The 13,907-nt window shown below is 38.4% G+C and overlaps 1 protein-coding gene across 1 annotated transcript in view; it reads left to right on the plus strand.

The window, feature by feature from the left end:
• rxfp2a (relaxin family peptide receptor 2a) overlaps positions 1-13,103 on the plus strand; it is a 48,741-nt gene extending 35,638 nt beyond the window's left edge. Inside the window, exons 13-20 of the mRNA XM_084730348.1 lie at positions 2,504-2,575; positions 2,696-2,767; positions 2,868-3,097; positions 6,976-7,121; positions 7,968-8,063; positions 9,240-9,408; positions 10,633-10,851; positions 11,969-13,103. Of these exons, the coding sequence (XP_084586474.1) occupies positions 2,504-2,575; positions 2,696-2,767; positions 2,868-3,097; positions 6,976-7,121; positions 7,968-8,063; positions 9,240-9,408; positions 10,633-10,851; positions 11,969-12,234 (1,270 nt within the window). The 3' untranslated portion in view covers positions 12,235-13,103. The remainder of the gene's footprint in view (positions 1-2,503; positions 2,576-2,695; positions 2,768-2,867; positions 3,098-6,975; positions 7,122-7,967; positions 8,064-9,239; positions 9,409-10,632; positions 10,852-11,968) is intronic.
• Positions 13,104-13,907: the final 804 nt, after the last annotated feature.

The following is a 13,907-nucleotide window of genomic DNA, read 5'->3' on the forward strand; positions in this document are numbered from 1 at the left end:
AAAAAACTATGTTCTTGTTTTAATTAGGGCTGCATGATATGGTACATGCATGTCATCAGTTATTTTGACTGAAACTGTGGTTGCGATACGATTAGTGGGAATGATCATTTTGAGTCAAAAAAACAAAACAAAAACAAAAATAATACACAAAAATAAGTTCAAATTTGTTGGTGTCTGTACCAAACAAACATGTTTTCTTTAATATGGAGAACAAGAGCTGTACATCATCTCTGCAGCCCTGCAGTATTTCATTATAATATATATATATATATTGCAATTTCGATAATGTTCATTGTGCAGCGCTAGTTCTGGTTCATATATGTAAAGCTTAAGCAAATCAACTAACTAAAAATTGATTTCAGACAAGTAGATTTCTGACCCAATGTCCAAGTGAAAGAAAACATTAACACTGAAAACTGTGTGCCAATTCTCCGACAGTTTGTGGGTTTCGATATTACAGTCATTTCTCTCTGTCCTCTTTTGAGTTAAGCAGCTTTGTCAAAATTTTATAACCAGTTGAAACTTTACACATTATGATTCTGGTAAACTACCCACACAGAGCGAGGACATGCAGTAAAATTCGCACCAGAATATAATGTTCCAGCAGATGATGAGCCCTCCGTACACACATTCACACACACAAACACAGAAAAACACCCAGACAGAGAAGAGACGGGGAATATTGCCGGTTGCTTTATTGAGCCATGAAACCACTGACATATTGCTCAGGATAGGAGGCATCCCACTTTAACGTTTGGACCAATTTTCTGTGACAAAATGAACTGGAAAACTGGAAAGACAATGAACATAGACAACCTGAACCCTTTTAAATGTCACAGTGTGAGGTAGGCAGTGTGAGGTAGTTTACAGTTTGGTTGGAGGTAACTAGAAATTTACAGCTAGCATTGTGACTAAAATTACAAGCATGTTGCATTGAATCAGTCCCTCTTTTTATTATTAGAATAACTGAACATCTGCTCGCTCTGCAGGCCTGATGTTTGTGCCTGCAGCACTTTAAGAGTTTGATTTTGAGTTTGATGAGAGTTTGATTGTCTTAAAGTCACATTCAAAACCACAATAACCTGTTCATACTGTCATATGCTACAGTAACAAGGATGGATGTTATACTGTATAAGTATGGAAATGTATTACAGAAGTATTTTTTAATATTTTATAATTAATAATATATTCCCAACATTCATCAACTTTATGAGACACAAGTTGTGTTTGTTCCTCTTTGTTGCAGTGCTTTGATATGGGGTGTATTTATTAATTTGCATTTAAAAAATATCAGGGAAAATAAGTGTTAGGAGCCTATTTGTCATAGTTAAACAGAGGTATTGTGTCCAGAATGCATTAGGGCTTCATTATAAAAAAAATCTCATTCCACAGAATGTGTTAGAAATAAATGGGGAAATTGAAGGTAATTTTGAGATTTCAAAGGAGGAACGGTGCAGCTATTGTGACTTTTAATGGAAGTGCACCAACATGCATACACTGAGAGAATTTGGATTAAAGGGTATAATTAGATTTTTATTTATTTATATATTTTTCATTACCCAGAAGCTAGGAACACGTTTTTGCAGGAGAGGTTTCCAAGTGCTGGAGACTGTGTGGGAGCCAGGATGCCAATCACTGTCATATATTTTAGAAATGTCCAAGTGTTGGAATCCATTTGTGGTCACAGATGCACGAAAAAATTGTAAGGCATGTTTAATCTGAAAATACTCCTCCAGTTTAACACCTTTATTTTAAGCAGAAGTTGACTTTCATTCAGGACACGTTAAAGGATTTTGCTTCCCGACTACCACACAATAGAGGAAGATGTACTTGAATTAAGTATCTATTATGGAAAAACTTTCTTTTTGAGATTGCCTACAAATGAACAGATTTATTAAATTATGTTCAAAATGAGTATGAAAGTCACAGCCAACTTTATGGGGTTAACAAAATAATAGATCCTTTCTAGTTGTTTACTAGACTGTAGACAGATTATCTGATTTCATCAAAGAAGTAGGCATCGGTCTTGGTTACTCTGATAATTGTACAGTTCAAGTCAAGGAAGGTGTGTCTCAAGTAGCATATGTGTGACTTCACTTTAGTTTTAACGTGTCCCTAATTACCTTCTAATGAAGTATAATAAGGATTTAAATAAAGGGTCTAATACTGACTAATAAAGAACATATTACTTCTACTTTTCATATAATTTGATACAAAGTATGGCTTGTTACATCTTAGTAATTTACTGTAAAATTAAGTGTGAACAAGAAACTTTATAAGATGCATATTGTTTGAAAAAAAAAAAAGGATAATGAGGGTTTTTAAGTCGCGCACATCATATGTTGCACACTTGAACTTGTAAGGCTATTTCTTTGTAGTTAGTGAAATGTCCTCAACTATCCTTTAAATAAAAATAAATCTAAATAAATAAATTGTCAGGGATCTGCAGTAAATGGGCAGAAAAAAACTTACAGAAATGGCATGTTTGTCATCTGTTTTGCAGAAATATTTCGCACAATCCCCTCCTGCACATTTACCCCAGCCACTTCAATCACCTGACACATCTTCAGTCTCTGTAAGTACACACACACACACACACACACACACACACACACACACACACACACACACACACACACACACACACACACACACTTAAGGAAACTGCGGTGGTAAAATGCTCTGTTCTCTGCAGGGCTCTGGAGGGGATAGAGATCCCAGATATTCAAACAAAAATGTTCCTTCCTATGAAGAACCTCTCCCACATGTACGTATAATCCCACACAAGTTTCACAACCCTCACACCTCCGTCATCACTGAATAACCAAACATGATGTCTGTTTATCTATTTTTTTTCCCTCTTCCAGCTACTTTAAGAAGTTCCAGTACTGTTCGTATGCACCTCACGTCAGGTCCTGTAAACCCAACACAGACGGTATCTCCTCCTTTCAGGACCTGCTGGCCAACATGGTGCTGCGGGTGTCGGTCTGGGTAATGGCTTTCATTACCTGCTTTGGTAACCTCTTCGTCATCGGCATGAGGTCGCTGATACGAGCTGAGAACAACCTGCACGCTGCCTGCATCAAAGTCCTCTGCTGTAAGTAACACACGCTTCATTCTCACAAAATAAAGGTGTACTTACCAAGCAAGACAGCACAGTTAATTTATACATACAATTTATAAATCATATAAAATAAAATAAATGAAACAAAGATTAAATATCAGATAAAATATGCAGGGGAAGCTGATAAAATCACAGGGTTAAAACACAAAATACCACGCAGATAACTGCCTGAACAGGTGGGTTTTAAGCTGCTTTTAAAAAGAGTCTCAAGCTGATTTGGGGGCCACAGATTGAAAAGAGCAATCTCCCAAAGTCTTGAAATGTGCCTGAGGAACACTTAGAAAACCCTGAGTGGAGAATCTAAGAGCTCAGCTCGTAGCGTGGGAGTGTAAAAGGTCAATAATGGACTGAGGAGTCTGGCCATGTAAGGTTCTACAGTATATAGTAGAACTAAGAGCCCTAAAAGTTGACATAACCCTACCTGAGGTAGAACAATGCACAACACCGTGTTTTTTTTCCTAACTTTAATATGTCAATTTTTTTTTAAATGGATGGTCATATGAAAATATTTTACTGCAGACGTAGTTTATTTGGCTGATGTTTGGAACCTCCCCAAAACCAAAAATCGTGAAAAACACGACTTCTCATCTACAAAATAACATATATCTGAAAATATTAATCATAATGTCACCAAATTTCTATTAAATGTTCACAGATAGTTATTACATACAACAAAACAAATATTTAATCAATATCTTTGTCCATCTTTGAAATTCATTCACTAAAACACACAGGTATTAAAGGCAGAAACTGAGTAGATGATTACAAATCCAAAAGCTATTTAGAATATATAAATGTCGGTAATTCTTAAAATAAGGAGACAAAAAAATGCACAAATTTAATGCGAACAGGTCCAATAGATATGCCTTTATGATTTTAATAGAGTCCCATCACATATTTCAATATTTTCACTGAACACTGACTGACTAAATAAGTGCCAAGATTTTTAATGAATTCTAAAATCAACAGGAAGCGAGAGCAACAAGGTTAAAATAGGTGTAAAACGGGACCATCTGTTGGGTTGTGTTTGTAGCATAGCAGGAACATTTTGGACAGTTTGTAGACGGTGTAAGAGGTTCATCGGGTTTAAATAAGTACAACTGTCCATCTGTCCTAGTGGCAACACGTAAATAGAAAATAAAATGGGCCCCAAAACAGATGGGTGGGGGACACCAACCACAGCTGCCACAGATTCACCTACACAGACAGACGAAGTTCTCTCTGGAAGTTAGTTGGAGAACCAATCTAATGGAGTCCCATCATTTATTGATCTCAATTGGTTTGGCTTGGTGGGATTTTTGGCGGGGTTGGACATCATTTGGGTTTTTTCCAATACTGGTGTTAAACAGCGCCTGAATTCCTACTTTAAAAAAATAGAAGCACAAAATGATGGCCAGGAAAGGAATGAAATTAAAAATCAGACCTATAGAGGTGAGTCTGCAGATTGTTCTTTTAAAAAGTGATGCTGACAAGCAGCCTGGCTCCAGACCTTTGAATCGCTGCTCACGTCTCTTAATTTCCTTTTTCAGTGTATAATGAAGAATGAAACTGCAGTCTCATTATCAGGTCAGAAGGTAAATACTTTGATATTTAAAGGGAAGGCTGTTCTAGAGTCATAAATAGGTCAACTCCAGCCTTCAAAACCAAACAGAGTAATGGGATCTAATGGGTTTGTAGAGCAATAAAAGTGCCTGACATGTTTGCCTGAAATTAAAAACACTGAATTCAGCTGTGAAATGAGGCTGAGTGCTGTAACAGCGCAATAATTGAGCCTCGAAAGAAGGAATAAGCGTAAAGCTTGAGGACATCTTCACCCGGCTTTGTAAACATTGCTGCACATTTAAAATAATTTGTCACACGGGCGGCAGAGTGAGCTGCTCATAGCGTGCAGTGAACAGAGGCCAACGGATCTCTTTTCCTTCATGTGATACTACAGTACATGTAAAACGTTCACCATTAACACATTTAATTAAGTTCTACATGTGAGAAATACATCAGAAAAATCTTAAGAGGTGGTGGAGGTCTTGTTCTGTTCACGCAGCAGGAGATGATGCCAGAGGCAGAAGCTCATTTAGTACAAAAAAAATGGAGCCTTAGGTTACAAGCTTTAGCAGTGATTATCACAATTAATATTACTCTTCAGTCATTAATAGCAGTATTATAGCAGTATTATAATTAATAGCTGAAGGCAGTGAATTCTTCTTCCTGCAGCTCATTTTTATGCTCTGTATGAGACATCTTTTGTCACAGTGAATTCTGTTGGTTTTTATAGAGAAGAGTGAAATAAATTGCAGTCAGAAAGAGATGACAGCTTGGGGACATGCAGAGTTTAGTGGTTTTACCATTTTTATTAATGCAGTTCCCCTGTTATTCTTGCAGTTATTGTTATTATTAAAATGGCTATACACACTGTTGTCCTCTGGTATTTTTTAAAGGCTAATTGGAGTTTAGGCAAGAGCAACATGCTTTATGATAAAGACTGAAGATCGTAAGATCAAACAAAACTCTCACATGATCTTATTGTTAATGCAGATAACAGTTTAGCCAACAATGTATTTAATAGCCGCACAGTGGCTGTCTATGTGGGTTACATCATTTAAAACTTATGTGTCTATTTTCATGTATATTTAATGAAGCGTAAATGAGCCTGAAGTGAATGCAGACGGAAGGTTCTGTCTACATCCATATGCATATCTAATGTTTAGCTTGACTGGGCCTTTATTCTGACTCACTGCATGTAAACTGTGGTTGTAAGCTTGCCATTGGCCAGCTATGTCTGGTGCTATCCATCTTCCAGTTTTCAAAACCCCCATCATTACGGGAAAGAGCATTGTCTTAAGAGCAAACGCGCAAGGCGCTACCTGGGTAGCTAATGGTACAAACATAAACAAGCTAGCAGCTGTTACTTTTTCTTATGCAGGATTCAGTCATTTTATTGCTCTTGCTTAATTTCCCACAAGCAAATGTTCCATCAAAAGTTTCCTTCAGCATAATTTTGCAGGGTTGCTGTTGCTGTATCCTGGGCTTTGCGCCTCCCAAGACTATTGTGATTGGTTTAAAGAAAGACAAAGAAGCCAGAGTGTTTTTTTTTTTTATCCCTGTGGCAGAATGATAATGTGTGGAGCAGGTGGACGGGTCTGGCCATGCTACACTAATGCCTTGTATGAACACTAAATCCAGCACCAGAACCCTAAACGCGACAAATTTCCATTTCATTTTTAATATCTTGAGCAGGATTAAATATTATAAATTCAGCTTTAAAAATGTTAGGGGATTAAATTCAAAGCAATAGGAAGAGCATTTTTAACAGGGATGGAGCAAAAATCAATGTGCACCACTTGTCTCCTCTCCACTTTCTTTAGTTCTTTTGTGTCAGTTTTACTGATATAAGCCTCGTCTTTCTCTGACTCTCCCTCTGTGCCAGTTGCACGTCTTCCCTCCTTTTTGTTCATCATCCAGGCTTCACTCCCTTCACTCTGCTCCATCACCTGCACTCAGGAAACATCTGTTCAAACAATACTGTAGACCGAACCCTCAAGGAAAAAAAGTGGTTGACACGTGGTTGTCTTATTTCTAACTTTTCATCCATGTCATGTAGACTTTCAGTGTAGCATGAAAACTGAAAAGACATTGAAGCACGGTCATGGTCATAGTGGCTTCATCGAGTCTGATATTAACCCAGTGACGTCTAATGTGAGTGATTAGCCCGGGTGGGGATGACATAATGTTCTGTCATGTGGATTATAATGAGAAATTTGACGTCTGGCTGCAGGAGGTGCCAGAAGCTGACAGATAGAGCACCTCTCTCTGTGTGAACGGGCTCACCTATGTCAACATCTCTTATCGTTCAGGTGCAGACTGCCTCATGGGCGTGTACCTGTTTTTCGTTGGAGTGTTTGATGTCAAGTTCCGCGGGCAGTACAATCGTAACGCCCTGCTCTGGATGGAGAGCATGGAGTGTCGGACCATTGGATTCCTGGCCATGCTCTCCTCTGAGGTACCTCATAACCACACGTACACATACTGTATATGAATACAGGCAGAAACTGCGACGTATTGTAAACTGTACTCACTGCAATACTTCTCCAAGATATATTATTTTCGGTTTCACTTACACACTCTTCTTTCTGCTGATGCTGCTTTTGCATTGATCTCCTATCAGTCACTGCTGCTGGTGCCGCCCCATATAGGCTCCGATTCTAGTTTTCCTGAGGGAGAAATTGGTTATAATCCATAATCAGAGATGGCCATCATTTAAATTAAATGTATTAAATTGTTTTTGAGTATTTTGTAATATGTATTTTGCTGGACAGAAAATATAACATGTCATTTGTAAGAAAATACTTTAAGAACTGGTATTTGTGTATTTGAAATACTTAAAATACGTCATTTAATATGCAATTTTATTCTCAAGTAAGACAGATTTTTATCCTTAGGCTTAAAGTGTAGGAGAAAAAATGCTATGTACAGATTTTTAATGTTAAGTTGTGCAAAGTTTTGTGTGAAAGGAAAATGCTTTTAGTAGCAGACTAAAAGCAAGGTAGTCTCAAAACACAAATCAGCCTTTAATCACAGCACTTAAATGCAGCACCAAGTAGAAGTTTTCAATTAGCCCTTAATACTGCAGTAGTACACATTGAAAGCTAACTGTGATAACAATTAAGCAGAATTATGTTACTGTGATAATTATATATCATATTAGCTTGAGTCAGACCAAGTGTTTCTCTTGAAGGAAAGAAGTCAAGCTGAGTTTATGGTTGGGAAAAGGTCGGCACTGGTGTTACAGCGTGTAGTTTTGTAAGTTAAAACAAGTTCCTTCAAAATGAATAGTGTTTTCCCTCAGGTGTCTGTTCTCCTCCTGACCTACCTGACTCTGGAGAAGTTTCTGGTCATCGTCTTTCCCTTCAGCAATCTGCGCCCTGGCAAACTTCAGACTGGGGTGAGTTTTACTCCTTTTAGAGGAAAATAATCTGTCTGCTGAATCTAATTGGATCCTTTTTGGTCCTTGTTGTTTTTTACGATACAAAATCTATAAAGAAACAACTGAGGTGTTTATGCTTTTTTTCAACTGTTTGTGAAAACAGTGGATTTTCTCTTCTATAATAGTTTTTCTTTGAATGGAATGAGTTAAATGGTACCACTGTTCCACTGAGAACTGGCTACCTTTAGAAATAGACAAATTATATTGCAGAGCAGATCCTAATTACAGCAGGTAGCACCAGACAGGCTGTTCAGTATGCAGACATGCAGCATTTCAGCTTTGGGTCACAGTGTTCACAACACCAGCTTTATTTTTAAATAACTCCACAAATCTATGTAAATGACACCGCAATAATTTCATGAGTACAACTAATCCATAGAAACCTACTGTTAGCTGACTCACCTTGTGTCTGAATACAGCTCAGTAAGATTCTCATTAAATCTTCACATTTTTATAAACAGAATATCATCAGACCACTTCTTGGTTCACTTTCCTTCGGCTCAAACTTTTCAAATACTGTGTTGAAAATCTCCATTTAAATGTTACGAATGATAGAGACAAAAAAATCAAGACTACAGAGTATTAATACATGTACATGCACAGTGTTAGTTCAGACAGAACAGCTGTATTACTCATGGTAACCTTGCCTGAGAAAATGTAAACACAGGCCCGTTTCATCTGATTTCAAGGAGAGTCTGACTGGCAGGCATTAAAAATAACCATTAAGAAACAGCCGATCTTCTTGCTGATGATCTTCTTTGCTTACGTAGATCATAGTAAGGTATTGGTATTAAATTGAGATCATTTTCCTAAGCAGTTAAAAAGTCCTTGTGATATATTTAACTAAGATGTAATGTTCATGTGATGGGAGGTTATTCCTCCAGCAGACTCCTCATTACATGTATAACCATTTGCTATAAATGCTCCTGCATCCTTGATTTGATGTAAGTCTGACTGAAAGAGTGTTCCTGTGTTCTGTGAAAAAGCTCTGCTCTCTTTGTCAGGGAGTCTAGACTGAAGTACATGCCAGTGGTAATCAAATGAGTCATTATTTATTGTATATCATTTTCATTGTGGGTTCTGAAGAGTGTTCTGTCAGCAATCCGAGCAGCTTGTTTGTCATCCTGTTTCAAGGTGGTCCTGGCCTCGATCTGGCTGCTGGGGTTCATTATCGCTGCGGTGCCCCTGATGAACGAGGACGTGTTTGGAAACTACTACGGACGAAACGGGGTCTGCTTTCCCCTGCACTCTGACAGGCAAGAAAAACCTACTGCCAAAGGATATTCCACAGGCATTTTTCTGGGTAAATTGAAGAAAACTTTACAGTGAATACTGATTTTTAAAAAGTTGGTAGCAGTTGTTCCTTTTTTTTGTTTTGGTTAGTTGTTTTGTGCCTGAGGAAACTGTGCCTCCAAATCCTTATCATCCAATCAACAAAACTGCTGAAACAGTCGTGCCATAAAGATGAAAAAGAGTTCAGTCTAAGGTGCAATGCTGTTCCCTGTTCTGTTACACAGTGAACACTGTGGTTTCATCAACAATGCACACTTAGTCTGGGTTCTTATTACTCAATGTTCTCACTGAGGATCCTGTGAAGTCTTTGATGAATGAATTATTGACACTAATATTCTGTCTATAAGGGTGCCAGTGTTTGCATCACGAAAAATACAATGCCTTCTTATGTAAGCAACATCACATGAAAGTGAGCTTTAACATCATTATTAGCGTAACAGTGATGCGGTCAGGACGAAGGCACTTGCTTCTAAGTATCGCTGACTAATAAGTGGAAAACAGTCAGTCACATAAATAAAACTTCTGTGTGATGAAATCTAGTTTACCACTCCAGCAAATAGGCCGACCCCTAGAAACGACCAAGCGATGAAGATGACTTCTAGTCCCTGCACAGTCAGCCAGCCAACTGGAGCTAACGTTAATGCTTTCTAGAGATACAGACAGTCGGATGTCTCAAATGGAACAAATACCACAAATACAAACACAAAACTGCTTTGGCAGCTCAATCTTATTGTAACTAAGATATATGCTGAAAAATAAAATCCATGAACAGATTTGTCCGTAAACTTCACATGTATTTTTAAGCTCGTAGTACCTGCCACAGACTCACCGGAGTAGAGCAGATGGAGGATAATGAATAGTTTTCATATGAACCAAACATTTTCAGTAACTCCAGAGTGTTGTAAAGTCCAAAAGTGAAAATATATTGACAAAACATGTCCAAAAGTCATGCATTTGTTGGTGTTTAGCCTTTAAAAACATGTTCATTGCCATCACAAAATTGTTTGTGCCACAAATGATTTTCAGTAAAGAAAGCTAATTGAAATATGCTATAAATGCTACTTAAACAGCTCCAAGAAATAGCCTTACAGGAGGACATACACTATAGAGAACTTTTACTTGCAAAGAAACATTTTCATTTTCATGTATTGGTACTTTTGTCTAAGTAAAGAATCTGAAAACATCTTCCTGCACTGCTTTCATGTGTGTGTGAATAATATGTGCATTTCTTTAGGTCTAAATCTGGTGGCATTCCTGGTGATCGTCTTCTCCTACTCCAGCATGTTCTACTCCATCTATAAAACTGGCATCAATGCCACAGACTTGAGGAGCAGACTGCACAGAGACGTGGCCGTGGCCAACAGGTTTTTCTTCATCGTGTTCTCTGACGCCCTCTGCTGGATCCCCATATTTCTGGTTAAAGTCCTCTCACTGTTGGAGGTGGAGATACCCGGTAAGAAATGAAACGGCACCCTGTGTTTGAGACATCTTGAACATCTCATCAATAACTGGACTACTTTTTGAAACTTTTCTGCTTAAAAATGTACACAACTTTGCTCTTGAAAATATATTTGAAAAGGTCAAACTCTTGGCTATTAAACCTTGTAACGGGCCAACTTCCTAGTTATTTATTAAATAGCATTTTTCACAGCTGATGTCTTGAATTTTCAATTTCTGTCAAAGATACAAAATCATTTATAACACATTCGGTGTACCATGAGATACATACGGAGTTGACGTGTTACGGCTGAGACACATCTGATTTACCTTGTGAGGCAGCTGGATTATCGAGATCACGCCAGAATCCTTCTTTCTAGGCATAAAGTCATCCATTTGTGTCTGCACCAAAAGTGCTGCAGCCAATCAGCATCCTAGGAGGGACTACTGGCAGCTGAGGGTGTGGTTTTAGGTGTGGCGACAGCGAGAAGCATCAGCATCTGTTAAATCAGAACTGGGGAATATTTCTTCATTGAAAGAAGAGCAAAGAACACACTGAAGGAAAAGATATTTACTCTTTTTTTCTGACCAGTTTTGGCAAGAGTTTGATCTGATTGGATGAAGTTAGATGTGACAGACAAATGGTTCATTCAATCACCTGCCAATTGTTTTTTTTTTTTTAAGTGCCTGCCCTTTTCCAAACAGTTTTTAAAAATGACTTCCCACATGGTTTTGTGCAACTTACCAGTGCTTGAGTGGTATTCCTGCCTTTTTCAAAACCAGGAAGTGAGAACGGTGTCCTTAGGGTATAGCTAAACCTTTTTATGTCTGATTAAATCATGCTTTCTGTAGAAATCTAATGGATGGAAATTTGGGACCCAACTTTTATGGACCAACATTTTCATATTTTAAAACAAAGATGATTATAGTAGCACATTTTACACCTGCGTTAGCTGTAGGTATTGTTAGTTTTAGATTTTGAAGTCATTTAGCACATTTTTAAATTGTATAAAGTTCTCTGGCACACAAAAAAATTAAGTAGAAATTTAAAAAATTAAAGCACTAAAACATTTCATCTAGTAAATATAATTTTGGAGCAATTATGGCACAAGATCTCATCTTGTTCCCTTTAGGTACCATCTCCAGCTGGGTCGTCATTTTCATCCTCCCCATCAACAGCGCCTTGAACCCCATCCTGTACACGCTGACCACCAGCTTCTTCAGAGAGCAGGTGGAGGTCTTACTCTGTCGCTGGCAGAGAAGACACACCTTGAAAAAAGACCGCAAAAGCCTCACCTCCTCCACGATCTTCATGGAGACGCCACGGGCTCCTTGCTACCAGCTACCAGCCTACCTCCAGCAGGTGACGCTGACCACCGCTGATCCTCGCTACGCCTGACTTGAGGGAGGCTTGAACTTTCCTGGAACATTGTGAACTTGAGGGCCTATTGCTGGTTATATCTTTAGGCTCCTACGTGACAAGAGAAGGAGAATGACCTCCTGGTGGGACAAGATAAACGATCACTGTGCTGACATGCTCCATATTTGGAAAGACGATGACAATCCAAAGCAGTTTACACTTTTTTTTCCCTCTCGTGTACACACAAGGAGCAATTTGGCGTTCAATGTCTTGCTCAAAGTTACTTTGACATGTAGGCATGAGGAGCCGGGGATCTTCCAGACCCTCCAGACCACACGAGCCACAGTCACCCCCATGCTTGCATTTGTATGTGGCTGTACATTTGATTTAGCTGCTAGTGAGGGTACTGTGAAGTGAAACAAAGAAGAGGAGACAGATGAAAGGATAAACATCAGCATATGCTGTATATCTCACGGCCTCCCTGAGGGCGATCACAGTGAACTTAAGTTGAGCAAGAAAAGTGCGCTATAATACATATACATTGTCAATATATATACATACATTGTCCCACATACATCACTTTTTACTTTAGAGTTTGACTTTGACTTTAGACTTTGTCACATTGTGGAGGTGGAGCAGGAGAGGCAGCTGGGAGACAAGCAGCCAAATATTTCTCTTTTCTTACAGGCAGTGGCCCTCATGCAAGAATCGCTCATACGAACAGTTTTGTTCTTAAGTGGTTTGTACAACTGATTTAGGAGAATTTGTTGCATTCACCAAATTTCTCATTTTTTGAAAATTTCTAATCTGTACGAACAGTTTAACAGTGGTCCAGGATGTAGGAGTCATGTGCAGTTAATCTGCTGCTATCCAAACCAAAGTTTTTTCACTAATGACTGTATTCTAACCTTATAACCTTATTTGGTATTAATGGGGTGTTTATTATGCTAATTTACAAATCTCATGCACATGTACTCACAGTTCACAGGATCACAGTTATCTGAAGTTACCAGTGTTTGCTGAATGTGAGGTAGCATGTTTCTTGGAGCCCTTTTTTATGAAAAAAGTAAGAGAATGGAAGATAAAAATATGAAAATGTTCTTGCATGAGGCCCGCTCTTTTCTATGAAGTGACTTTAACATGAAGCTCACAGATGTAACGCTCATCAGTAAATGATCTGAGGAATAGGGATCAAGGATAAACGGTTTCAGTCTCAGCACAACAAGGACATAAACATAAACATATTTGAAATTCAAATGCCAAAATCCAGCTCATGTTTATAATGCAAATTCAAAGTTGATTTTACACGTCATTTCAAAGGCTCAGTGTGGAAGATTTTCAGGGATTTGTTGTATAATATTCATAAGTATGTTCCCATTTAGATAAGAATCATTGTGTTATCATTATGTTAACAGTGGGACGGGGTTCCTCCTCCACCAAAGCCACCAAGTTGCACCACCATGTTTCTACAGTTGGCCGGAACGGACAAACTAAACGCTGGCTCCAGATACAGACTTTTGCGTTTTGCATGACTTTGACAACCACTGTTGGTCCTCCACGCTTTGAAGGGGAGAGTGACAAGATTTATACAATTTGTAATCTCACCACTAAAATGCCGCTAAGCACTACACACTGCTTCTTTATAACACTGAGGGTATACATTTATCATACGGTCCAAATAACCATAACCAAGTAATTTCTTTTGCGTTATC

The sequence above is a fragment of the Lutjanus erythropterus genome, chromosome 11 (assembly GCF_056507025.1).
Source record: "Lutjanus erythropterus isolate fLutEry1 chromosome 11, fLutEry1.hap2, whole genome shotgun sequence".
Lineage (NCBI taxonomy): Eukaryota > Metazoa > Chordata > Actinopteri > Lutjaniformes > Lutjanidae > Lutjanus > Lutjanus erythropterus.